Source organism: Pinus tabuliformis, chromosome 6 (genome assembly GCF_031772625.1).
Source record: "Pinus tabuliformis cultivar Carrire ecotype Pingquan chromosome 6, CPIR1, whole genome shotgun sequence".
NCBI classification, from domain to species: domain Eukaryota; kingdom Viridiplantae; phylum Streptophyta; class Pinopsida; order Pinales; family Pinaceae; genus Pinus; species Pinus tabuliformis.
The window spans coordinates 2,053,215,217-2,053,241,043 of record NC_142292.1 but is presented as its reverse complement, the minus strand read 5'-3'; the positions used below and the strand labels follow the sequence as shown (position 1 = coordinate 2,053,241,043).

The 25,827-nt window shown below is 41.1% G+C and overlaps 1 protein-coding gene across 1 annotated transcript in view; it reads right to left on the bottom strand.

Moving 5' to 3' along the window:
* Positions 1–1,516: 1,516 nt before the first annotated feature.
* LOC149267478 (putative disease resistance protein At1g63360) overlaps positions 1,517–25,827 on the bottom strand; it is a 50,263-nt gene continuing 25,952 nt past the window's right edge. Inside the window, exon 2 of the mRNA XM_089411953.1 lies at positions 1,517–1,942. Within this exon, the coding sequence (XP_089268079.1) occupies positions 1,517–1,942 (426 nt within the window). The remainder of the gene's footprint in view (positions 1,943–25,827) is intronic.

The following is a 25,827-nucleotide window of genomic DNA, read 5'->3' as shown; positions in this document are numbered from 1 at the left end:
CATATTATTAATTACACCAAATACATTTTAAATGAAATAAATTATCATATATAACCAATCATATAGAAATAATTTATTCCTCCAAAAAAATTTAAAAACTAAAATTTTATCCCTCCAAAAATAAAAATTATAAGTCAAAATGATTTACCGCTTAACTCTACCCCTATTTACAAAATTTCACCACCATTATCTAACCATGTGTTACCACGGCATAAGCATCACCATGTGTTACCACAACACAATCGTCAAGAGTGGGAAATAAAACATTTGAAAACCATTATCTGACCACGCATTACCTTCATGCACAATCAACTAAGGGTGGGAAACAAAGTGGTTTCAAGTTTAAAACATGACTTTTCTATCAAACCATTGATTCAGAGTCTACAAAGGAGAAAGCCAGAGAGGTTTGGCTTCTTACTCATTTCAAAGAGTAGTTCAATAGAGTTTTGGCCTAACTCGTTACCCACAACCAGCTTCTGCAATAAAACCCTTATACAATCTCGCATATCTACCATTGCTTCACTCAATACATGACATAGGCACAGGGCTCCTATGGATGTATGCATATACCTGTTTGGACTTGAATTCACGAGAATGAGAGCGTGTTGTATAGGTTAGGGTTTCTTTTTTCAAATCTACATGCAGGAACAAGACAAAATTACTAGTCTTTTGTGATTTGGAGGTGCTAAAAAACAAGGAGCCACATAGAGAATCTGTGGGCAATGTTAATTCTATTTCAAAAATTCAGAAGCTAATGTAGGCTATGGGAGCCCACAATTTCTCTCTCAAGGAAATTTTCAGGCCCAATCTCCATCGTACCATCAAGTTATTTGGCACTCACATCAATTTCTAGTGCTACAGGTGAGATGGATATTTTATGTTACAAGATCCTAGCACTAGCTTTTATATTGCCTTTAATGTGTTTTGACATTTTTTCTTCGTACTCGAGGAAAATGCTTATTAGGGGTAGGCTAGATAATAATGGAATGCAACAATGAGCTTGAAATGAATCACTGATAGAAAAGATTAACATCGAGGTTTTTCTGCCAAATTCGCGTATGAAAAATAATTGGTTTTCTTTAGATTTTTTTTTTGTAAATGTAATTAGCTTAGATTGGCATATTTATTATTTTTTTTATGGATCTAAACTGGAAAGATAATTAAAATAAATTGAGGCAGAGTGACAATCAAAGAAACTTCTAACTTAAGCACTACATGCTAAAATTAAGAAGTTGCAGATGGATTTCAACATCTTTGGGAAACATGGCACAATAAAGAAAACAATTCTTCAAAGTAGGATTGGGAAAATTATCATAACTCCATCTCAATAGCTCGAACAACTCCTCATTAACATGAGGATATAAAATCAGAAAATTTGGATCCCCTATTTGCATCTGCTTTAAAGCAAGTTTCCAATCATCCACAGGTCTTCTCATCAATGTAGCGGTTAGTACACGTACGGCTAGGGAAAACCTTTACATTCATCTACAACTTGTCTGTATGTATTCAGTTTATCCTAGGGAATACCTTGGCCTTCAAAAGCTATCTTGCAAAAAGAATCGACAACTTTGTCGAGGAATAGGGTTTGTACTTTCATGGACTCTTGTGCACCCATTTTGTCAGCTTGGTGAACAGAAAATACAATCTTGCTTCCCTGCTTATTGACAAACACCATGCCCAATTGATTAATATAGAAGAATCTCTGTAAATCATCAAAGAACACAAGAACTTTCTTGTCCCTCAGAGAAGTAGACAATGACGTCTTTCTATAATCAACATCATTATAGCTTGGTAAGTCATGCTTGATTTCGGGAACAATACAACTCTGCAGGTCGACCAAATTATGGAATTGACCAACTTTAACCCAAATCACAAAATCAGAGCCTCCTCTATTAACCTCGAACATGTTGTATGTTCTTTTTAGCAATGCAGTTTTACCAACCTGTCCCATTCCATATATACAAATTACATGAACAAACAGTTCTCCCATAAGCAAGCTCATTAGCTTCTCAGAGTTAATCTTAGACCCTACCAATCCAGTGGTTGGCTCGTCCTGCAAGAGTACTATATATTGTTGTTGTGGTGTAGAGATGACTAGCATCTGAATAAAGAGACTGAATTGTATATCACTAAGGAGACCCTTAAATAGCTCATCGAAATTTGTTTTCCAGGCTTTCATCTATTTTCAGACTTTGCACTTGGAAGGGTTGCAATCAGTACATTTCCAAGGGTGTAATGAGCTAGTGATGAGCGTAATTCCTTTACCAATTTTAGCTTTCATCTCATCAAGCTGAGATTTTAGCAACCATGGCAGCATCTTTTTCTGAGCTCAGAATTGATTATTTATATGATCTATGAGAACTAAATAAACAACAATCTGATTTGCAGGTTGAAGTGCGTAATCTCTAGGAGAAAATTATCTAGTATAATAATAAGGTAAAATCTTGGATTTTTTGGGCTCTTTTCCTTTTGCAGAGTTTAGAGCTTGGCAATCCTAACTTGGATGTCAATGTCAAGCTTATTTTAATTATAAAAACCTTTAAATGTATCATCCTTTCGTTGAATGTTGTCACCCAATACCCAATACTTATGAGCTTTTTTATTTCTCCCTTGACTGCATTGTATCATTATTTATGCTAGACTTGCCAACTATAAATACCTCTCACTTATACTAGGAAGCAATCAAGTAGATATTGCTTCTTACTTTACAGTGCTTGGTTTTTGAAAAAAATATATGTTTGCACATGTTGAATACCTTAATACAAATGTATAATCAATACTCCCATAGATACCACTGAACTATGCCCCTTTGAACATAGTGCCTCCACCCTAGCTTCTCTTGTCTCCACTTCTACTAAATTCCAAAAGTAACAAATCTCCAATATGATGAAAACCTGTATACTCTCTCTAGAAACCAACTCTGGACAATTTTACTGAAGCAACTTGCATCTGAACTCTTGTGTAAACCAACCTCTCCACTTCTACTAAATGCCAAAAGTAGCAAATATCCAATATGATGAAAACCTGTATACTCTCTCTGGAAACCAACTCTAGACAATTTTACTGAAGCATCTTGCATCTGAACTCTTATTTAAACCAACCTCTGACTCAACGAAAATTGTCTCTAAAATCATACTCTGACACTAGCCTAATGAAATGTGTTGGCCCTAAACCCTCCTGTATAACATGGAGAAAATATGGGGATTAACAAGAGGGTAGATATGAAACGATTGATATGATTAAGGGAGGAAAATAATTGGTAGTAAAATAAAATATTATCGTTAGCTGCAGATTAAATGTGTACAGAGAATGATGCCTACTGCAAATCAAAAAATACATATAGTTATGATAATGGTACATTCTTTCTTGAAATAAAGAACATTATGATTATGTTGATGAAATCATTAATTAGCAAGAAACCCCATCAGAATAGTAGTGATATGCGATATCAAAAAACCTTGGCATTGAGGCTCTGCAACTTGATCTAAGGGTTAGGTTTTTTACGTTGGGCAACATGGCGGGACGCGCAGGGGGGAGTAATGCTCCCTCCTATAGTTAAGTAGTTATGGATAGAAGTAAGGACATGGGAAAGTAGCATTTCAAGAAACCTCTAGAGAAGACAATAGTGGCAAGTAACACAGACATATTGGGAGGAAACAGACCTCATGAACAGGAAGGGGATTGGTAGGAAGCTAGTAAGGAAAAGGATAAAGGGGGTAGCAGTCAAAAACCCACTTCTATAAGGACAACTGGGGTCTGCAAACCTAAGTCAAACATCATTCCTCGGGTCATCTTGAGTGACCTAGCGCTACAAGCGCATAGGGATCATATGACGGAACATGCGGTCATATGAAAACTCATGGGGATATGGCCGACAGAGAGGGCACTGCATGTATGGATAAGGAGCCACTGGAAGCCAAATGGGGAAATACACCTTCATCTGGGATCTAAGGGCTTCTTCATAGTAGTATTCACAAGCCTAGACGATAAAGACAGAGTGTTCGAAGAAGGACCATATTTCTATGATGTTGTAGGCCTCTACATGTGGCCATGGATGATGAAATTTGTTCCAAAACGTGAGACATTCACATCGGTATCGGTATGGATCAGGCTATACTCCCTTCCTCTAGATTATTGGCTACTAGAATCTCTGAAAATAATAGGCAACAAACTAGGGAATTTTCTAAAGATCTCAGATGCAACTTTGAATGGAAAATAGACCTCCTTCACCCAGATATGTGTGGAAATGGACTTATCTGGAGCACTTCCGGACGCGATAATTTTAGAAGTATATGATGAAGAATGGGTACAGGCAGTGGACTATGAGCACATCCCATTTAGGTGCCACAAATTCCATGAGCATGGGCATCTATATAGAGACTACTCAACAAACAACATGGAGAGAAATGTGAAAACCATGATGGATAAAAATCTTGAGGGTTTTACCAAGGTTGGGGGCAAAGGGAAAGGCAGAAAGAGGCCGCAAAAAAAGACCAATGGGGAAATACAACTAAGCCACAATAGCTTCAAGATAGTAGAAGAAGAAGAAGAAGGAAACAAAGAAACAAACCAAGAAATGGAGAAAATTATCATTGAGAGGGAAAGGGATGAATGCGTGGAAGATATCATAGAAACCATTATGGAAATAAATAAGGACCATGAGATGACTCCAAGTGAGGCGGGAATAGAGGACCATGAACTACATGAGATTCTAGACAAGGAAAATCTTGATCTAGGAAATTTCTAGAACAAGGAACAACCAAAGGCATGGACTCCCTGGCAGAATAGGAATATGATAGGGTTCAACAACTCTTCCTATGGAGATCACAATTGAAGGGAACTAGAGTCAAAAGAAATCATGAAAGCCATGAACATAGAGGGGTAAAAATGATGGAGGAGACATAGGCACAATATCCAAAGAACCCAAGCATGAAAAGAGGAAGAAAAATACAGAAGAATGTTGGAAATAATACTGAGAGGGGGGCTGAATCAATATTATCAAGTCAATTATTCCCTTTTTGAAATATAGATTATATACACTACTTTAGTTGGTTAAAACCGCGTATATACACAACTACGTATAAGGAAACCCGTGTATACCATGAAAACTTATAATTTAATTTATCTTATAGATGTTGCTTATTAATCTGTGTATCTGAATCAAATAAACAGTAACCAAAAACAGTGAAACAGAGAAGAAGACAATCACACACAAGAACACAAGATATAAGGTGGAAACCCAATGTGGGTGAAAACCACCTGCTGCAATTCGTCTCTATCTTCCTTTTAATTAGAAACTTCTTTTTACATTGATTCTATACTGGTGCAGTCCTTTACCAGTACGCAGGCTGCAACCTGCAGAGAGCTACAACCCTCTCTCGTTCTCCAGCTTCTCCTGGAAGGGAGATACAACCCCCTTAGCTCTTGCACTAGCCAAGATACTAGTACGTAGGTGCTGGCCTACAGAAGGCTACAACCTTCTCTTTCTTCTAGGGACCACGTTTCATAAATTTTCAGACTAGATCCATGAACATCAATCAATCATCAAGAATCAAACAATCTCCTTTTCACCAATTAGAACTGAATCAAGTAGACACTTCTCTGATAGCTGTACCCAGAGCATAGTAACAGTAACCACACACCCAATTCTGAACCCAGAACACTGCAGCAATAAACGGATGCAGCTCAAAAGATGTACGCTACTTCAATAACTAAAAACCTACGTGCACACGCTTCTGTGTTTGGACCAACCTATGTATACGTTGTTTTTACTCACAGAACCAGTGTGTATACACGCCTTTTCTTCACTGAACCTACGTACATATCTATAAAGGATAATTTCAAATATTCAGACCTTAATTAACCCAGATTACCAGATTTATAGATCAAGCATGCGCCACATATAACGGATCAAAATCATACAAAGATACTATTATTCAAGCCTTAAGATTATGACCCATCAATAGAACTTATCCTTCTTTTGCACTAAGGTTCCTCCTTTATTCAGATCCAGATCTGCACCATAACCCAATCAATATTTCAAATCTAGCACTTTATCAGATATTCAATAATTCATATCTTACTTTGCCAAATGATCTCCTTCCTCTTTTATAGTCTTAGGCCTTTCACAATACCATGGACCTAATACTTGGGATCAACACTTCTGACGAGATACCATGGCCCAAAACCCTAGGTTCAATTACCAAGAACTAAATACCATGGACCAAAAGTAAGTTCTCCAACATGTACGCGCTTTTCCTTGCGTGAAAGTGCGTGTATACGCATACGCGCCTTTGAAATGTCTAACCCGCGTATATATGCATCTTCGTCTAGATGAACTTGCGTATATATATTTTCCTTCATTCTGAGAGCCTGAACTAAGATCTGTCACCAGAGTGAGTTGCCATCAAGGACAACACCTGTGCCATAGCTCCAAACCTATGCCATAATTCCAACAAAGAAGTTGCTGAACGAATGTGGGAAACTATTGATTAACTTAGGTAAGTTGAAAGAGCTCACCAGTTACTCCTTTACTAATCCTTCTTAAAGAAGCTCACAACCTGGAATATTAGAGGCATAGGAAATATAAGGAAACAAAGAAATCTTAGTAATAGAATAAAAGAAGAAAAAAAAGATATGGTTTTTATTCAAGAGACAAAATGTTCGATGGATAATATTAGATAAATACATAATAAATGGCTAATCAAGTAGGAGTGTCCAGAGGTTAAAGTAAAAACCTCAGCGGGAGGGATTCTCACGTTATGTGATCCACATAAATTTGGAATCTTGGATGCTGAGGCATCTAGGAACTATATTTCTTTGGTATGTCAACCTTTAGGGGATAAGGAGATATACATGATCACAAATGTCTATGGCCCTCAAACTCAATCTTCTTACCTCCCTTGAGGAACTAAGAGAAAGATACCCTAATATACCCTAGATCATTGCAGGAGATTTCAATATGATAAGATCTATTACAGAGAAAAAGGGGGCATTAGGCAGCTAAGAAGAGACTCCATGGCTTTCCAGAACTTCATAATGAACATGGGGTTAGTGGACATGGAAAAAATAAATGGGACCTTCACCTGGAACAACAAGAGGGGAGGGGTCTCACAAGTCGCCTCTAAACTAGATAGATTTATTATCTCAAAGGACCTCTTTCTCTCAGGCCCTGCCATGACAGCTTCTATTCTTCCCTTTGGAGGTTCGTATCATTGGCCTGTACAGCTAGAAGCTACTTTTATGGGTACACCAAGAAACAAACCTTTCAGGTTTGAGAATTCCTGGCTCTCTCACCCTGAATTCAACAATAATATTTACAAATGGTGGAAAGAGGATCTAAACATTCAATGCACTAGAATGTTCCTACTGCAACAAAAACTTAAACATATCAAATCCAAGCTTAAATGTTGGAATAAAAGGGAATTTGGAAATATCTTCAAAACCAAAATAGAAGCTGAGTAGAAACTCCAATAAACTAATCCGATCAACATCACAGAAGGTTTTACCGAGGAGCGGAAAAAGCCAGCTGATTCTTTGCAGGAAGAATGGGAATATCGGTGTTTGCAAGAGGAGATTTTATGGAGACAAAATTCAAGGATATAGTGGATTAGAGAGGGAGAAAGAAATACGAAGTTCTTTCACAAATCCACCATGGATCACAAGGCACACAACATAATTACAAAGCTAAATGACTCTCAAGGGAGAGAAATCGTCTCTCACAAACACATGGAATCTCTCCTTGTGCAACATTTCCTCAGTATTGTAGAGGAGCCTCTGGAGGATAGATCCTTGTTCATCAACCATTTCACTTAGTACATCCCTCAGCTGGTCACCAGAGAAGACAATCACAATCTTAATAGGCCAATGTCAGAAGAGGAGGTCAATGAAGTGATCAATGAAATGCAAAATGGAAAATCTCCGGGCCCGGATGGGTTTTAAGTAGACTTCTTCAAAGCATGTTGGAAAACAGTCAAACAGGATATCCTTGAGGTGGTGGAAGACTCAAGAAGATCCAAAAAGGTTCTGAAGGCATTTAATGCTTCCTTCATAGCCTTGATCCCAAAAAAGGAAAATTCCATGACTCCGGATGGCTTCAGACCCATAGCCTTATGTAATGTGGTGTATAAAATTATTTCCAAGGTGATCGCCAATAGACTCAAGCCCCTTCTACCAGCACTCATCTCAAAGGAGCAAATGGGCTATGTGGAAGGAAGACAAATCCTCAATAATATCATCCAAGCTCATGAGGTGGTACACTCTCTCAAAAGCAACAAACAAGCTGGTATGATCATTCAATTAGACCTAGCGAAAGCTTATGACAAGCTAAGTTGGTCTTATATAAGGGAAATTCTAAGAGCCTATGGCTTCGACCAAAACTGGATAAGATGGGTTATGACACTTGTTACCATGACTAGTTTCTCCATCTTGCTTAATGGCACTCCTTCAATACTCTTCACACCCTCCAGAGGTCTCAGAAAAGGGGATCCTCTCTCACCCTTCCTCTTTGTTCTCATGATGGAAGGGCTAGGTAGAGCGATTAAAATGGCAAATGCTGAAGGAAGAATCCAGGGCATCAAACTCACCTTGGATGGAGTGGAAAACACACATCAACAATTTGTGGATGACACAATGCTACAGGGCATACCCACAGTTAGGGAAGCCAAAATGATCAAACATATTTTGAATGATTTTGCTATGGCTGCTGGCACAGAGGTAAGCCTCAACAATCAAAAGTTTTTTCCTTTAACACTAACATTACTATTCAAAGAAATATCACCAAAATTCTTGAGTTTCAAAGGGACCAGCTACCCTCCAAGTATCTGGGCATACCTCTCACAAATAAACCTCTCAGCAAGGAAGTGTGGGAGCCAATTATAAATAAACTGTAGGACAAGGTCAGAAAATGGACATGCAGGTCTTCAAATCTGGCAGGGCGCCTTGTGCTCACACAAGCTATCTTGCAATCCATTACTATATTCATGTTCTCAACTCTTCCTGCTCCTAAAGGAGTTAAGAAATAGATTAGGAGCATACAAAGGGACTTTATATGGGGCAAAGGAGAAGAGAAAAAGAAATGGGCTTCAATAGGCTGGGACAAGATCTGCAAACCCAAGAGCCACAATGGCTTGGGGCTTCATGATCCTGAAACCATCAGCAAAGTTTCAGGAGCTAAACTCTAGTGGAGGTGGATCAAGGAATCAGAAACTCCCTAGGCTAACCTTTGGAAAAAAAAATATGCCAAGAATTGGCAAGAGAAAGATCATATTAGAATGTCGGGGAACATTAAGGCTCCCACATTTGGAACCTTTCCTGGGAAAATAAAAGTATTGTTCAGCAACATAGTTTCGAGCTGGGAACCTAGAATGATTTTGGGAGGACAACTGGTACCAGGAACCCAACTTGTATAAGGATGAATTAGCAGCTCTCAAGAATGACACAAACAACGAAGGTCTACTTATCATAAGAGACTTTTGGGACTAGGAAAGGAACAATGGAAAATGGAGAACTTGGAAGGATCTAGGCCATAGTGAAGAGAGTCCTCTGAGAGCCCAGGTAGACTCTCTTACCCAGGATCTACAGCATAGGAGAATTTTGGTATCCTCCTTTCCTGACCAACTAAGATGGGGAAAGAACACCGAAGGAAAATTTAACCTCAAAGAAGCTAAATAGGTAGTTATAGGATTTAACTATCTAAATCCTGATAAAGTTTAGAAGAATCTTTGGCAGAGCCCCCACTGGATGAAAATAAAGTTATTTATCTGGCTAGCTCATCAAAGGAAAATCTTAACTTGGGAGAATCTCCTAAAAAAAGGCTTCACGAGACCATCCAAATGTTACCTTTGTGGCTCACAAGAGGAGACGATGGATCACCTTCTCAACCTCTACCCTTTCACCTCCACCGTGTGGGAATGGGTGGCCTTAATCTTTAGGCACACTGATAGGGACAGACTCAGCATCTCCAACACCTTGAAGAATTGGAGGAAAAACTTTTCAGGGAACAGAATTATTAATAAAGCCTGGACCCTGGTTCCAGGCTTTGTCATCTGGAATTTTTAGAAAGAGCGCAATACTCAGATCTTCAAGAACAAAGCAAGCTAGCCCCAGCACATAATTGACCAAATTTTAAGGCAGCTCAAAGACACAGTTAGTAGCTTGTTGAGGACACTTCCTAAGGACCCTCCTCTGCTCCAAGCTACGAGTATTCTACTACATTTGGGTCTCCAATCCATAATCCCACAGGGCATTATCAAGGGAGTGAGCCAAAAAAATGCAGATATAAACATTTGGAAGGCTCCTCCATATGGCATCTTAAAGGTCAATATAGATGGAGCATCTAAGGGCAACCCAGGGTTAGCTGGTATTGGGGGTGTTATAAGAGATGAACAGGATCAAATAAAGAAAATATTTCATGGCCACTTGGGGAAGGCCACTAATAACATGGTAGAACTCATTGCCCTAGAGCAATGCTTGGAAATATTGGTGGATTCAGATTCACATAATGTCATCATTGAAGTAGATTCATAATTGATTAGTAGAGCAACCAAGAAAATATGCAATCGTACATCACCAGATAAAGTGTCAAAACACTAGAGACTCTCACAGGTCTTTCACCATATCTACTCCCACCTGCAAACCTTAAAAATTGTTTGCTTTTCCCATGTGAAAAGAAAAGCTAACATGTTAGCAGATCGTTTTTTAAACGAAGGAGTGATTAATAAGGAAAGGGACACTTGGCATGTTTTGGAGTTGTTACCCCTAGGAAAACTGTTAGAGGACTCTCTATCAGGCTGCCGAAGATATGGAGCAATGGATTAACAGGCTGGATCGAAGAGGATCAGGAGACAAGTGGGAGGATAGGGAAGCCTAATCTATTTGCCCGCGGTTTGGCCGCAATTTGATGATTGTATTGGCATTAGTGGATGGTTGAGATCAACGGAGGAAGACCAAGGATGCAGTGGCGTGAGGACTGATTCTGGATGTGTTGCAGGTTTGTTCATTCTTTGATCATTGTATGGATCAATGGCGACACATTGATTCATCAAAAAGTAAGCAAACTGGGGTTTAAGCGTAAATCAATCGAAAAACAAAAGATCAATGGTGTAGGGAGGAAGGAATGGGAAATGTCTGATGGGTTGGATCGACGGTCATCTCTTGGCAGAAGAGTGTGCAATTTAATTCGCGAGGAAGTGGTTTCTCGAACCACAAGTAGTATTTTAGATGGGGTCTAAGTGGTAACCGATTTCGCGAGGAATGCCTCTGATTCCACTCTTCTAGTGACACATAGCAGCGAGGAGGAAATAGGATACCACATTTTCAGGCAAGTAATCCTCCAGCTACTTATCCACCCGAAATCTCATGGACCGTTGGATCCACGAAGGGTAGATCAATGGTGGAGGTTTGGTCATGCAAGTGGTGTTCAGCGATCGGAGGAAGGAGGAGGATTTGGTAGTATGATTCACCAATATGAAATTATATGATTCGACATTTGCTGTTGATCATTGAATGAGTTGGATGAAGGTGGTCAGGCTGATCGATGATCGGGGTTTGGTGAGCACAGTGGGAGGGTGTTGTACTAGGAGACTGGACCTGTCGTTGTTTATGGTTGCGAATGTAATAATTTTGAAGTCCGACCTTATGGGTTGCGGGTAGGGTTTTTATGTATTACCTGTGTAATCCATATCTCCCGATAGAGGGGACGGTTCCAAGTTTTAAAGGTTTAAAGCCATTTTCGCTTCCGATAGATCATGTGGACCATTTTTTGGTAAACGAAAGGAAGTTTGTTTTACCTTGTAAATATGTAATGTACTTGTTCGGCTAATAGAAAGCTCCATTCTTACTTGACCAAAAAAAACAAATAATTGATTAACAAGGGGATATTGCAATTCTCTCTCTCTCGAGATAGGTAAGCATGGGCAACATATCCACCTTAGTGCCAAACTCCATAGAATCCAATATATTTTTTATACAAACTCATTTTGGTTGCAAATTTTGCAACTATATCAACTTTAGACTCTATCAACTCTATAAGGTAGAAGCTGGTTGATGCACCATTAAATTCTTCCATACATTACCTTCTCCATAGAAACCTGTGAGCAAAATAGTGCTTTATATTCCCTTGCCATTTTGTTTGAAAATTAATAAATATCCTTAAATTGCCACATTCTAGCTGAGTTGACCAAGCATGAAGTTTGTTTATTCTTAATTGGCCCATACCCATAGCACTCAATGAGCTCTACAACTTTAAAAGACATGTTTCACTATTTCATCTATTTAAAATGTAAGCAAACCATTGGTTAACCCTATTTTAATATTCTATGAATTACATTGGCAACAAGGGACTGATTGATTACAAACTAGCCTAAAACTTGGGACTTGAAAGATGTTATGACTTCAATATGGTTTGATACTATTTTATCCATCTATCATCCTTGTCCTAAATTGTCTGACTCTTGCTAATCCTTCCTGCTATCTAGGAGGTAACTCATATCCATTATGTAGTTTGTTGGTTTCATACTAAAGAATTGCTTATCATATACTATCACCAATCTTGCTGATTAGGTCTGTTCACCTCTACTTTTATATTAAAGATACTAGATTTTAGAATAATAAATTACGAAACTCCAATATAGTAGTGTTTCCATAGATATAAAGCATGGGGAGTAAATTTCAAGTTATCTTTTCGACTAAGAAGCCTTCTTCCTATTCCATAATCTCATTCAATCTTAACCCCTTCCTAGATTATTTTTTTGTTAGAATTAGGAAGATATCCTAACTATCATTGAAGTGAGGGAAAGATCCAAATATGGCTCACAACCAACTCCCAAAATGTTTCTTTGCCTTTCAAATTTCCAGGACAACTTCCTTTAAACAATATGCTAAGAATACCAAATTATCGTAAATATTGGCAATTCTAGCACTATAAATGATCTAGCTTATCTAAAACGTCAAAATCCATAATGATACTCACTGCATGTACATTTGTCTCTAAATGGTTTCTAACTAAAGTTGTCGAGGAGCCTTTCGATTGATTTCCCTTGTCATACATTTACTATTGCTAAAACTATTGTCGATATTCTAATTGACTTTTAAGTGAGGGGAAGGTCCAAATAGATATTGCAACTAAATCCGAGTTGTGTCTTGGGTAAACAACTTTAAATTTCTAATAAGTCTACCTGGAAACATTTTGCTAAGTATTCTAGTTTCTTGCAAGTATTAGCAATCCTGAAAATTTAAAGATATTTAAGGTATTATACTAAAAAGGTCCCCTAATATTGCATGAAGCAATAGGCATCTCTAAAGGATAGTTTAACTAAAACTTGCCATGGATATAGGCTCTGCAAGCTCTGTGGAGGATGAAGGGAGCATCAAATGGTAAGAACGGGCATGAAAAAATGCCACTAGAAATAAAATCCATCTTTAATCAGCTCATAGATGATGCCATGAAACTAATGGATGGTGATGATTTCAGTGAAGTAAATGATTTTCATTTCGATTGTCAAACTTGGAATTGCCCTATTAGGTTTAGAAAATATGGGTTTATCTAGTGTGTACTAGTTTTCTCTGGTGTTATGCATGTGTTTCTTCTACTCAACCTTATTTTGGTAGTAATACGTTGATTTTTCTGACATGATATTCCATTTGCATAGTTTCTTTATAGGGCATCAAAATCAATTCTGTACATGTCTACATTTTCTGTAATATAATTTTTAGATGTGATAGAGGAGCCTACTTATAGTTAATTAGTGTTGGATTACTATTCTCTAGATTCCTTTGCTCATATGTTTAAGCTTTGGTGTCTCATAAATGCAAATGTATATCAAGAGGGAAAGGATGCATTTGAACGAGAAGCTAGTAAGTAATGTCACATATTGTTCCCCACAGTAAGTTTATGTCACCTATTGTTCCCCCCAAAAGGGATAGTGTTGGCTTATTGGGGCCTGACCCAAGTTTATAGTTAACTTAGCCAAACAAATCCTAGTACTACTGGCCCTTTCGACAACAATCTGTGGAGCTCAGACTGAGGTCTCACCTGAAGTAGTATGGGAGGGTGCTAGAACCAAGTTTCCACACCCTAGAGATGTCTAATGAGTTCAAGTGGTCTGCGGTTTGACCCTGTGCGCATTTTGCTTCGTGCACTTCACAACCCGATATACTTCCTTCGCGCAGCCCTACCCAGGGGCTGAGTGTTGCGCTCTGCGTTATTATCCAAGATCTTACTGGTACGCCATTGTTAGTTGATTATTTTAGCCTATTTGCATGCTTTAAGTTGTCCTTAACAACATAAACCATTCATATAGGTGCGCGTGGTAAATAAATAATATATTTGCAAATTATATCAATCATTCATTAACTCAAGAACAGATACACAAAATGATAACAAAATTCTCTTTATTAATTCCTTCCTTGGTTACAGAATTAACTCTGCCCTATGCACTCAGCTGCAGGGGTCCGCACACTCAGCTACGGACTACTAGGCCTCTGCGCACTCAGCTGCAGAGCCTTCTCCTACTCTGCGACCCAAAGACACACTTCGCTTAGTTACATAGACTCTTTTGTCTCTATATTTTTCTATCTACTTAGAGCCTCACTCTATTTATACAATTCCATGGTCCGCGGACCATGGGTAGGGCTATCTAGTCGACATTGCATTACAAAAATAGGGCAGACAACCCTGTGACTCTATCATACTTTCGTGCTCCGCACCTGCAGTTCATGGAACTTTACAACAATATTTGGTCAAAACTTGGGCTTTGATCCCAAAACATGCATTGGGGGGGATTCCATACCCAACAGGTCCCCAACACAAACATCGTGACTCACTCTCAAGTCACTCTGTCAGTGCAACAATCTTTGCATGGAGTCCCTCCAACTGTTCTCGAACTGCACGGAGGTCAGCAGCGCACTGAGCTGCTGCTTGCTGGATCTGCTGCATATGTTGTTCCAAGATCTCTGTGTCTGGGGTGCTTCTATGCATCAATGTGTGCATCTCCTATATGTGCGCGAGCTTTCCTTCGATTTCTGTCGTGATGGTGAAGGCCTCGTCGATCCAAGGATGGATGTGCACTTTTAGGACTACCTTCCAATGTCGTGCCGCTTCCACCTACTCCTTCAGTGCTTTAGCCTGAGCATCCCGCAAGCCGCTGGGTGAGGACCATTGTCTGCACAGTTCCTCAGACACTATCATACCATTGTTGGAGTTCTCACACCTCTATCTCTAAGTGTTATAGACATTTTTGTGCCTTACATCTCTAAGCATGAAATGTCCATAAACCAAAGGATCCTAAGTCCCTAAAAGTTTTGTCCCAGCCCCTAAAGGAACAAGGTCAACAAATTACAGCTTCTCCCAGAAGTTCTCCACCAGAAACTGCTTAGAATCAGTCAAATCAGGATCATTTCAGCTGCTCCACTAGCTAGCTGCGTTGCATAGCACCCAAGTACACTAGCTAGGTGCATTGCAACGCACCTAAATGCACTACCAGGGTGCGCAGAGCGGGAAATGACAAATGGCAGTGTCATTCTGCGAGGTGGACAGACAATGGAAGCTTCCAGAATCTTCCCCAATGACACTTGCCTCACTGAGTTCGACCAAGGATGAGTAAGAGGCTCTCAGTCTCCAAGTGGAAGCAAGAACTGACAAAGAGAAGCCACTAGTCAAATCATAAGCTGACTCATCCTCTTTGCATACATCTATATATGGATCCCTCATCCCAGAGATCCGGAGGCTGGAATTTTGTACATTGCAGAGAATTGTTGTTGGTTTTGAGATAGAGATCAGAGTATTGGGTGATTTATGCTTTGTTGGAGGTGAAGAGGGGATTCCTTTGCTGGGGGGTTGAGACTGGATCAGGAATCATCGGTTGTAACTCCTCCTAGATCTTCTTGTTATATCAATAAAACTATTTGAGTTTCTCCTACATGCTTGTGTATCAATGATGTTTTGTTATATTTGCATGTTTAGCTTGAATCTGATCCTAAGCTATTTATGAATATAAATCCATGTCTTTGTATAGTTTTCCTCTTCTGTGATCTTGCAGGAACTTGGTGAAGCTGGGCAAGTAAGGGAGCAGGTAGCTGGAAGCTGTCAAAGAGGAGAGAGATTGGATGAAAGGACTAGCGCAAGACACAGGTTGGTTCATCCTATTCCTCTTCGTTTATAGTTCATAAAGAAGAATACGAAAGTAGTTTTCTCTATTTTTTTCTAAGGTACTGTCACACCTTAGTGGGATAGGAGCGTTCTAAGTAGACATTTTTCCCGTTAACAAAAAGGCGACTCCACTGGGGATCGTGTCTAGCTAGTTTGTTTGTGTTTCTCTTGTTGTTTGTTTCGTAAACACAGAAGTAGCAATCGAACTACATTTGCCATTATCAAATGCAAAGTAGACACCTGCTACTTCAATCCATTCACTAGATTTGTTTATGATTTGAAAAGCTGATTCACAAATGATCTGATTACCCTTTGTGATAGCTCTTAGACCTCCTTTAAATCCACCCTCTGATTGTGCATTACTGATTTCTTTTACTCGGCCAAAAACCATAGATTAAACTGCAAACCGTGACCCAGAACCTGGAAGGAATTCTCGTTTCTGCCCCAGCGCAAGCTCTGTGAAGAGATTCTGCATTTCAACGCAGTTCCCAAGAGGTCTACCTGCGCTGCAATCCAGTTTCTCTGTGTAACAGGTGCGCTGATCAGCCTAGCCCTGTGCAACTGAGGTTCTTTGCTTCATTTTTTCAATTTTGTCTCTGATTTTTGCAGCCTGTGATCAGTGCGTGTCTGTTTAAAAACCCCTTTTCTTTGCCTTAATTCCGCCTCCTTTGTACAAAAAGACTGTAGATGTTCTTTGTGTGTTTGTTACATCATTTACAGTTTTCCATTGAAAGAGTAGAACAGTCATACTGTCGTCCTTGGATTTAGATATGTCGTAAGTGTCGATTTTGATCTCAGGAGAAAGTTTATTTGCTGTTGACAGTCGATTATGCTTTTACTTTTGCCTTTGGTTTGAATTTGTCACTTTCTAGTGTCGAAACGAGTGTTTATTTCAAAATCATAAAGTATCGTAATCTTCTCTACCTTTTGATTTCGAAAAGAAGCTTGTTTGTGTTTGTCACTTGAAAGCAAATTCAGATTTGTACATCAACTTTCTTTTTAGGCATCAATATTAAGAAAGTGAAAACAAATACATGCATATGTGCATTTGCATATTGATAGTCTGCTTGGCTTGATTTAGGAAAAGTGCATTTACAGTGTGCTCTTTGCTCTTTGAGAAAATATTGTGTCTTTCTTTTCCCCTTGTAGCTAAGATTTTCATTGTTGAAAAGACATAAAAGTTTGCTTATCATCTTTAGATTGCATTTTAGGAATTACATCTACATCTCGTGGTGATCCCAAAAGGAAAACTTCTAAGAAAGATAAACTTAAAATAAATTGAATGAATCTAACAACGCTTTGGAACTTAACGCACAACATTTAGAGGTCTAGGCTAGAGATGTATTCCGACGTCGTAAAGCCTGGTAACTGTTGTCCTCACTGATGGTTGGGTGATTCCTCCACTTTGAGACGATAAGTGCCAGTATGGACTTGTTCTCCCACGTAATGTCGAGTATATATTAGGAGACCCCTATAGGCTTAAAACCTTTTATCCATAGGAAGTCGTGTTGGCCGCCCTACTGATCGCAATGCATTGAACACAACATTCGCGAAGATTGACTGTTGTACCGTAAAAAGTATTCTGCAGTTTTGTGATTGGTTTGGTACTCCCTCTACCTAGATCTCCAGAGTAGTCCCTTTCATTCCTTTTCAGACTCCTTAACGGAAAAGGTCCATCTGAGCACTTGTCACTTCAGGCTCATTAAAAATCGAAGGAGACTAGAGTCATCTTTTGTTTTTTCTCGACTCTTTAAAACTGAAAAAACATGTTGTGTCAAAAGCATCTAAAATTCATTTAATTCAGAAACATACTTCCCCTTTTTATTTTAGTTGATCGAGTAATATGCAATCGTGGAAGAAAGTCAATTGAAACCCCGTCGTTCGCGGAGGCTTACGAGTCAACCGTCTTTGTCTCCAGAATCGAAACCAGTACAGACAAAGCGAACTCGTTTAACCGGTTCAAAATCTCCTATTAAAGTTAGAACAAGTGTTCCAACGACATCTGAGATTCCGGTTACTCCAAACATTTCTGGAGACCCTGCCTCTACAGAAGAAGTTCAACAACCACAAAGGGAGAGTGATACTGATCCTAGTCTGAGAGTAAACACTTGTGCTACCGAACCAGTTCCATCTACAACCGGTTGGGAGAGTCTTGCTCTTCAAACATATGTTGCTGTCAATTCCACCCCTTCTTCGGCACCAGAAATATTTTACAGACCTGACGGTCTTCCCCTTCCACCTGGTCTAATTGCAATTGAAGATATTGTAGAAGATCCTCAAACAAGTACTCCAATGCACTTTGGAGTCGGGGTCACTCTATATCCTTCTTCGTCAGAAGTTAGTCTACCACCAGTGGAAGTTCCTGTAGAATTGCTAGGTAATATTTTGGATAGACTCCAAATGTATGAAAAACCGTCAACATCTAGGACTGTGTCGTTTGACACAGCGACAGCAGAACTCCCTGCCGTCACTCCGACAATGTTCGCCGGTGATCCGGATTTAAACAGGAACGCAACAAATTACAAAGATAACCATATACACAAAGATGCTGTGGAAATAATACTTCATTTCATTAATGGAAAATACTGAAATATGCTTACAACCAGAAATGGAAATAAACCAGCTAGGGCGATGGTAGCTTATCTCTGAGAAGAGATGTGATGGCTACATGCCTCTGAACTGTGTTACAATGAGGCTCAAAGACCTATTTATCGTTGAGAAACAATGGAAACCCCTTAACATTCCAAAACCTAACCCTAGGATATGAAACGCCAAACTGTGGGCCCCGTTTGGGGGTAAATTGGTACATCAACTTCCCGGGTCGTAACTTTGGCATATGATCTCCGTTTGACGCATACAATAGCTCGTTAGAAAGATCTATCCAAGTACTACCATTGTTGGAACAGGAAACATCGGTCGAAGGAATGTTGCCCCCAGATTCCCCAAAAAACATCGTTTAGGGCCTCAAAACGGCTCCAGAAGTTCAGGACCCGAAAAACTGCTAAAAATAGTAAGTTGTGCTACAATTAAGGAAACTGAAATTGTTGAGAAAGACAATGGTGGGGGTCCAGGTGGACTTGGCAGGTGGCCACCAATATCCACCTGGATCATTCCTCCCCCCTTAGGAAGCAATGGTCCCCATTGCATTGAGCTCCTCCATGAGATGAGGAAACTTTTGCTGAACCTGTTCCCTGGTGAGCCACTTGCCCTACTGAAGGAGTTGGCCTGCTTTGACAACTCGAGATAGTTGGATATTCTGTTGGCGAGTGTTCTTGATCTGTGTGTCCATGATCTGATCAGTTGCAGCTTGTTCCATGCAATCTGGATTTAATTCTGTGGGTTTGAGCTGTTCTGCAATGTCGGATGTGTCTAGCAATGGTGGAAAGTATGGCTGAAGGCGGTCCACATTGAACACTGGGTGCAGGCCAAGGAATGGGGGAAGGCTGAGCTCAAATGCATTGTCTCCCATAGCCTTAATAATGGTGTAAGGACCATATCGGAGTGGTCGCAATTTCTGATAGGCTCCAGTAAGGCGTTCCTTTTGCAAATGCAACCAGACTTTGTCGCCCACCTGAAACTTGTGTGGCACCCGATGTTGATCATGTCGCTGCTTGTATTTGGCATTTGATTTATCAAGAATGTCATGGACCTGCTGGCGAATATGTTGGATGTGCTCAATGAAGCTGGTGGCCTTATCTGTTTCGGACTGGACATGAGCTGAATTCATGTGAGTAGCTGCAAGTGGCATGGCCACATCAATGGGGCATAGTGGCTGGAATCCCAAACCCACTTGAAAAGGGCTATGGCCAGTGGAGCTATGAAGAGCTCGGTTGTAGCTGCGCTGAACATAGGGGAGGCTCTCGTCCCATGTGCGTGGATGCTTTGAGTTATACATGCGCAGAATGTGCACAATCATCCTATTGACAACCTCTGTCTGGCCATCAGTTTGAGGATGGAAGGCTGTGGACTTCGTGAGTTTGGTGTCCAGCATTGACCAGAGACTGGACCAAAATGTGCTGAGAAATCGACTGTCCCGATCTGAGATGATAGACTGTGGGATCCCAAAGTGCACCCACACTCGTTCAAAGAAGAGTTTAGCAGTGGCTTCTACTGTGATATTCTTCTTGCAGGCCACCATAATGGCCATCTTCGAGAACCTGTCAACGACCACAAAAACACAGTCATTTCCATGCTTAGTGGAAGGAAGGCCTGACATGTAATCCATGGAGATGGATTCCCAAGGTCGACTAGGGGTAGGCAACGAGGTATAGAGGCTGTGCTTCTTGATGGTCAGTTTGGCAATGGCACAGGCAGTAAATGATCTCATGTACTTCCCAACATCCTATCGAAGATTCGGCCAATAGAAATAATTTTGCAGTACTGCCACTGTTTTCTCGACCCCGAAATGCCCAACAGCCCGACTGTAGTGTGCTTCCCAAATCATCTTGGCACGCTCGCTTGAAGGAACACAAAGGTGACCGAGGTGGCATAATAGGGCATCCTGGAGGTGAAAATCTGCAACACGTCGACCCTCCAAGAGTGTCTGGTATGTGTGGCTGAATGCTGGGTCGCTTTTGTAGAGAAGTGGCCAATCGGAAGTCTCGTGCCCACAAGAGTTGAGCACGGTGGTTAACGCCATGATCGGTGGTCGACTGAGGCAATCTGCAACATTATTGGTGCTGCCCTTCTTATACTTGATATTCAAGTGGAACTGTTGCAGGTATGTAGACCACTTCTGATGGCGATCATTTTGCAATTTCCCTTGGGTCTGTATGAACTGCAGGGGTCGGTGGTCTGTGTGGATGACCGTTTCCTTCCCCAAAATGTAATGCTTCCATTGTCGGCAGCCCTGTACAATGGAATACATCTCTTTATCATAAGTGGGGTACTTCCGAACTGTGTCTGAAAGTGTTTCACTGTGATATGCCACTGGATGTCCATGTTGAGTAAGGACTGCCCCAATAGCATAGTCAGAGGTGTCTATCTCGACCTCAAATGGTTGTTGTAAATCTGGTAACGCGAGCACTGGTGCCATGCAGAGGCGATCCTTCAACTCCATGAATGCCTTCTATTGAGATTCAGACCAAAAGAATCTTTCTTTCACCCCTCCCTTGGTGACCTGACTCAAGGGCCAAGAAATATGAGAAAACCCCAACACAAACCTGCGGTAGAAGTTGGCAAGACCTAGAAAGCTGCGGAACTCTGTTAGAGTGGTTGGAGAGGGCCAATCCCGAATGACTTGGATCTTGGCTGGATCGATGTGCACCCCCTGTTCATCAATGATGTATCCTAGATACTGAACCTGGGTCATGCCAAAAGTGCATTTCTCCAAATTGGCACATAGCTTGTGTTGCCGCAGTGTTTGGAGAACCTGTCTGATGTGGTGGAGGTGCTCTTCCCAACTCTAGCTAAAGATCAGAATGTCATCCAAGTATACTACTACAAAGGAGTTGGTGAATGGCCGCAAGATGTCATCCATTAGCCTCATAAAGGTTGCAGGAGCATTCGTCAATCCGAAAGGCATGACCAACCATTCGAAGAGGCCCTCCTTGGATTTGAAGGCGGTCTTCCACACATCAGAGGGCTCGATTGGTACTTGGTGATATCCTGACTTCAGATCGATCTTGCTGAAATATTTCACCCCCTTTAGTTGGTCTAGGAGCATCAATCCACGAGATCGGGTACCTATTACGGACAGTGATCTTGTTCAGCGCCCGATAGTCAATAGAGAGTCTCCACATCCCATCCTTCTTCTGTACCAACACGATCAGGCTCCCATAGGGCGATGAACTCGGACGGATGTGACCTTTCTGAAGGAGCTCCTGAATCTGCCTCTTGATTTCATCGTTCTCCAGGACGGAGCGACGATAAATTGGTCCATTGGGTAGCGGCGCACCTGGGGTCAGATCGATGGAGTGCTTGACTTGACAGTGCAGAGGAACCCCTGCCGGGGAGGTGACGATGTCCTCGTACTCCTCCACAATCTTGTCCGTCTGTAGTTGTCGTGTAGAGGGACCCAGTCTGGAGGTCGCGGCCACTATCTTCTTCTTTCCTTGAGGGTGTATCATCAGGAAAACAAATTTCCTGGTTTTGGAAATGATCTTACTGCATTGTTTTGTAGTAATCAAAGAGATGGCAGCAGGTGGTGCTACCTCTGGTATCCTGAACAACTTATTGCCCAATGTAATAATAACAGCACGGGGTCTTGATTCATACACAACATGTCGCTTCCACAAGTATGGTTTTCCTAGTAATACATCACAAACTTCAAGGGGAGCAATGTCACACAATACCTCATCCGTGAAGGGCTTGATGTTGTATGGAAGGTGACACTGTCGGCTCACGCGAAGTTCTCGTCCTTGGTGAAGCCACCCAATGGTGTATGGTTGTGGATGTGCTGTGGTCGGTAAGCCCAACCGCTTCACGACCTCTACCGAAATGAGGTTCTTTTGACTCCCGCTATCAACAATGAACTGTATCGGGGAGCCCTTTACCCACATCTGAGAGTGGAAGAGACGCTCCTCCTCCTCCTCTGGATCTTCGGGTTCATTTTTCTGGATCTTTGCGGTAGCAACAGTGGCGCTGGGATCCGCATCAATGATCTGCTTCCCTTTTCCATACCCCTTATCGGGTTCTGAATCAGAGTCAGAACATGCATCTGATTCTGAAACCTTTAGCTCAGCCACCAGTGACTGCTTGGCCCGACACTCACTTGTGTTGTGAGTGGAGCTCTTATGGAACTCGCACCATTTTCCAGTGTCCTTTCTCAGCTTCGCGGCGTTGTTCTTTGCTTGCAGCTTCGGCTGGTTGTCTTGGGCTGTCCCGCCTTGGCTTTGTCCTTTGTTCTGTGGTTTCAGGGCACCTTTCCCCTGCTTTGGATTCGCAGATCCAAAGTCTCGCTTCTTTTGTTTAAACTTCTGCTCGACCTTGACGGCATATCGGTATGCTGCGCTGAGCGAGGGAATGTTTAGGAATTGTATTTCTTCCTGGATGTACTTGTGCAGGCAGCCACGGTATTTGAGTATCAAATGTTGCTCCGAATCCTTGATACCCAAATTTGTGCGAAGGGTATGGAAAAGATTGGTGAACTCCGGCACGTCTTGGTCCCTTCCCTGCCGCAGCGTGGTCCACTTTATGTATTAATCCTACTGCTCCTTGACGGCATCCTAGAATGAATCCCAGGTGGGTGTGGCTGAAAATAGTGAGCCAGTACTTTCATCCTTCTGCTCGCAGTAGGTTTCCCACCAGTCCTTGACGTGGGGGGCTTCTTTGGGGAGAGCAAAAACAATCTTTTCCCGACTCGAAAATTCATGAACAGAAAAATAACCCTCTAACAGATTTAACCATTTATCTACGGCATCTGCATCTATCTGACCCTCGAATATGGGGATTTCAAAATTAACTTGTACCTTAAAGGGTGTGGCGTTTCCAGAGTAGCTGCTGGAAGCCGATGCGCCGCTTCTGGGTAGCCGCTGAAGCATCTGGGAAAAGTTGTCCATCATCGCGTTCCGTTTTCGCTCGAGGGCTTCTTCGAGCAAGATTTTGATGGGATCTCCTGCCCCCTCGTCTTTCTTCTCGTCCGCCATGGGAGGCCGTCGGGATTTGCGAGGCTGGTCTTGCAAAGGTTCAACCAGTTCAAGCCCTAACTCCTTATATCCCGACCTTGTTGGGGACATGCAAAGAAAAACAGAGAAAAAGCAGACCGCTCTGATACCACTGATCTAGATTTAAACAAGAACGCAACAAATTACAGAGATAACCATATACACAAAGATGCAGTGGAAATAATACTTCATTTCATTAATGGAAAATACTGAAATATGCTTACAACCAGAAATGGAAATAAACCAGCTAGGGCGATGGTAGCTTATCTCTGAGAAGAGATGTGATGGCTACATGCCTCTAAACTGTGTTACAATGAGGCTCAAAGGCCTATTTATCGTTGAGAAATAATGGAAAACCCTTAACATTCCAAAACCTAACCCTAGGAGATGAAACGCCAAACTGTGGGCCCCGTTTGGGGGTAAATTGGTACATCAACTTCCCGGGGTCGTAACTTTGGCATATGATCTCCGTTTGACGCATACAATAGCTCGTTAGAAAGATCTATTCGAGTACTACCATTTTTGGAATGGGCAACATCGGTCCATTCCATGGACCCATGTTGCCCCCGGTGTTGTTGGGAAAAGTATCCAATACGGAATGACCCTATCCCACTCTAAGGGTGATAGTACCTCAGCAACAATCGAAGCAAAGCTATCTAAGATTTCTTCTTTACGAAAGTAAAATAGGGGAGAAAGAGATCCACTAACCGATGTCTTTCGCTAATGATTGATCCAATCTCCTCTCCTTGCTGCTTGCTCCCAGCTCCTTGCTCTTTCACTGGCCCAGCTACACCAAGATCCTGCAAAAAGGCAAGAGAGGGAAACTACAAGAAGCATACATTCATAATTGATTCAAGGATTAGAATAAATCAAATACACAAGTATAACAATACATCATTGAGACACATGCATATAGAAGAACCTAAAATGCTTTATTAATGGAAGAAGTAAAGTTTAGGAAGTGATACAACCATAAGAGGCCCAATCCAGCATCACCTTCCCAGCAGAAAGAAATCTCCTCTTCACCTCCTTCAAAGAAAATCACCCAATAGTTCTAAACTCAAACCAACAGCACTTCCTTACATTCACAAGATTCCAGCCTCCTTAGACCTCATGAGAGAGATCTATATATAGGAGTTTTGGAGAAAGGATGAGTCAGCTTGAGGCTAGCATGAAGCTGACTAGTGTCCTCTCTCACTTCAGTTATTCTTTAGTTCTTGAGTCCACTTGGAGGTTCTTGCTTCCACTTGGAGATCTAGACCCTCTTACTCATCACCAGTCGAATTCCTTGATCCAAGTGTCATTTTGGAAGCTTCCTGGGCATTGACACCTTGAGGAATGACTGTGCCACTTGTCCAAACTCGCCCAGTGCAGGTATCCTTCTTTGCAGTTGACATTCAGCGCAGGTAGACAGTGGAGCAGTTGACATTCAGCGTAGATGCTCAGTGGAGCAGTTGACATGATCCAGAATTGCCTTGTTTTTGAGTGTTTTCAAGTGGAGAACTGTTATTCAGTGCTGTGGTTTGCTGACCTTGTTCCTCTAGTGGTAGGAACAACATGTTTAGGGACTTTGGATCCCTTAGATTATGGACATTTCATGCTTCATGCTGTAAGGCACAAAAATGTCTATAACAGTTGCCCCCTAAAGTATGAGGTCGTTTATCGGGTGAAATGCTTTATCAGGAGGATCCGAAGTTCATTCAATCGCTGAGAGGTGACCTGTAATAAAATACAATACAATACATTATTTTTCATTCTGCTTTCATGATCTAGCTGAGGTGGGCATTCCCATGCTCAGCTTTATAAATTCATTTTGGTACATAGAACAGACGATCGTCTGATGGTAGACTGATAATTCTCTGCTGAAATTATCATCCTTTGAGTAGGATGATCATCTGCTGCAATGATGTACATGTCAAATGTCTTTATATTTCCTGAATATATATCGCAGCCCGGATGGATGAAACTAGATACGGGGTCTTCAAACTCGTTCGATCTTCAGTCTAAGTACAAGTCGATCCATGTGAAAATTGCGCTGAAGTCGAACATGGAAAGACATCGCTTGATTACCGGTCA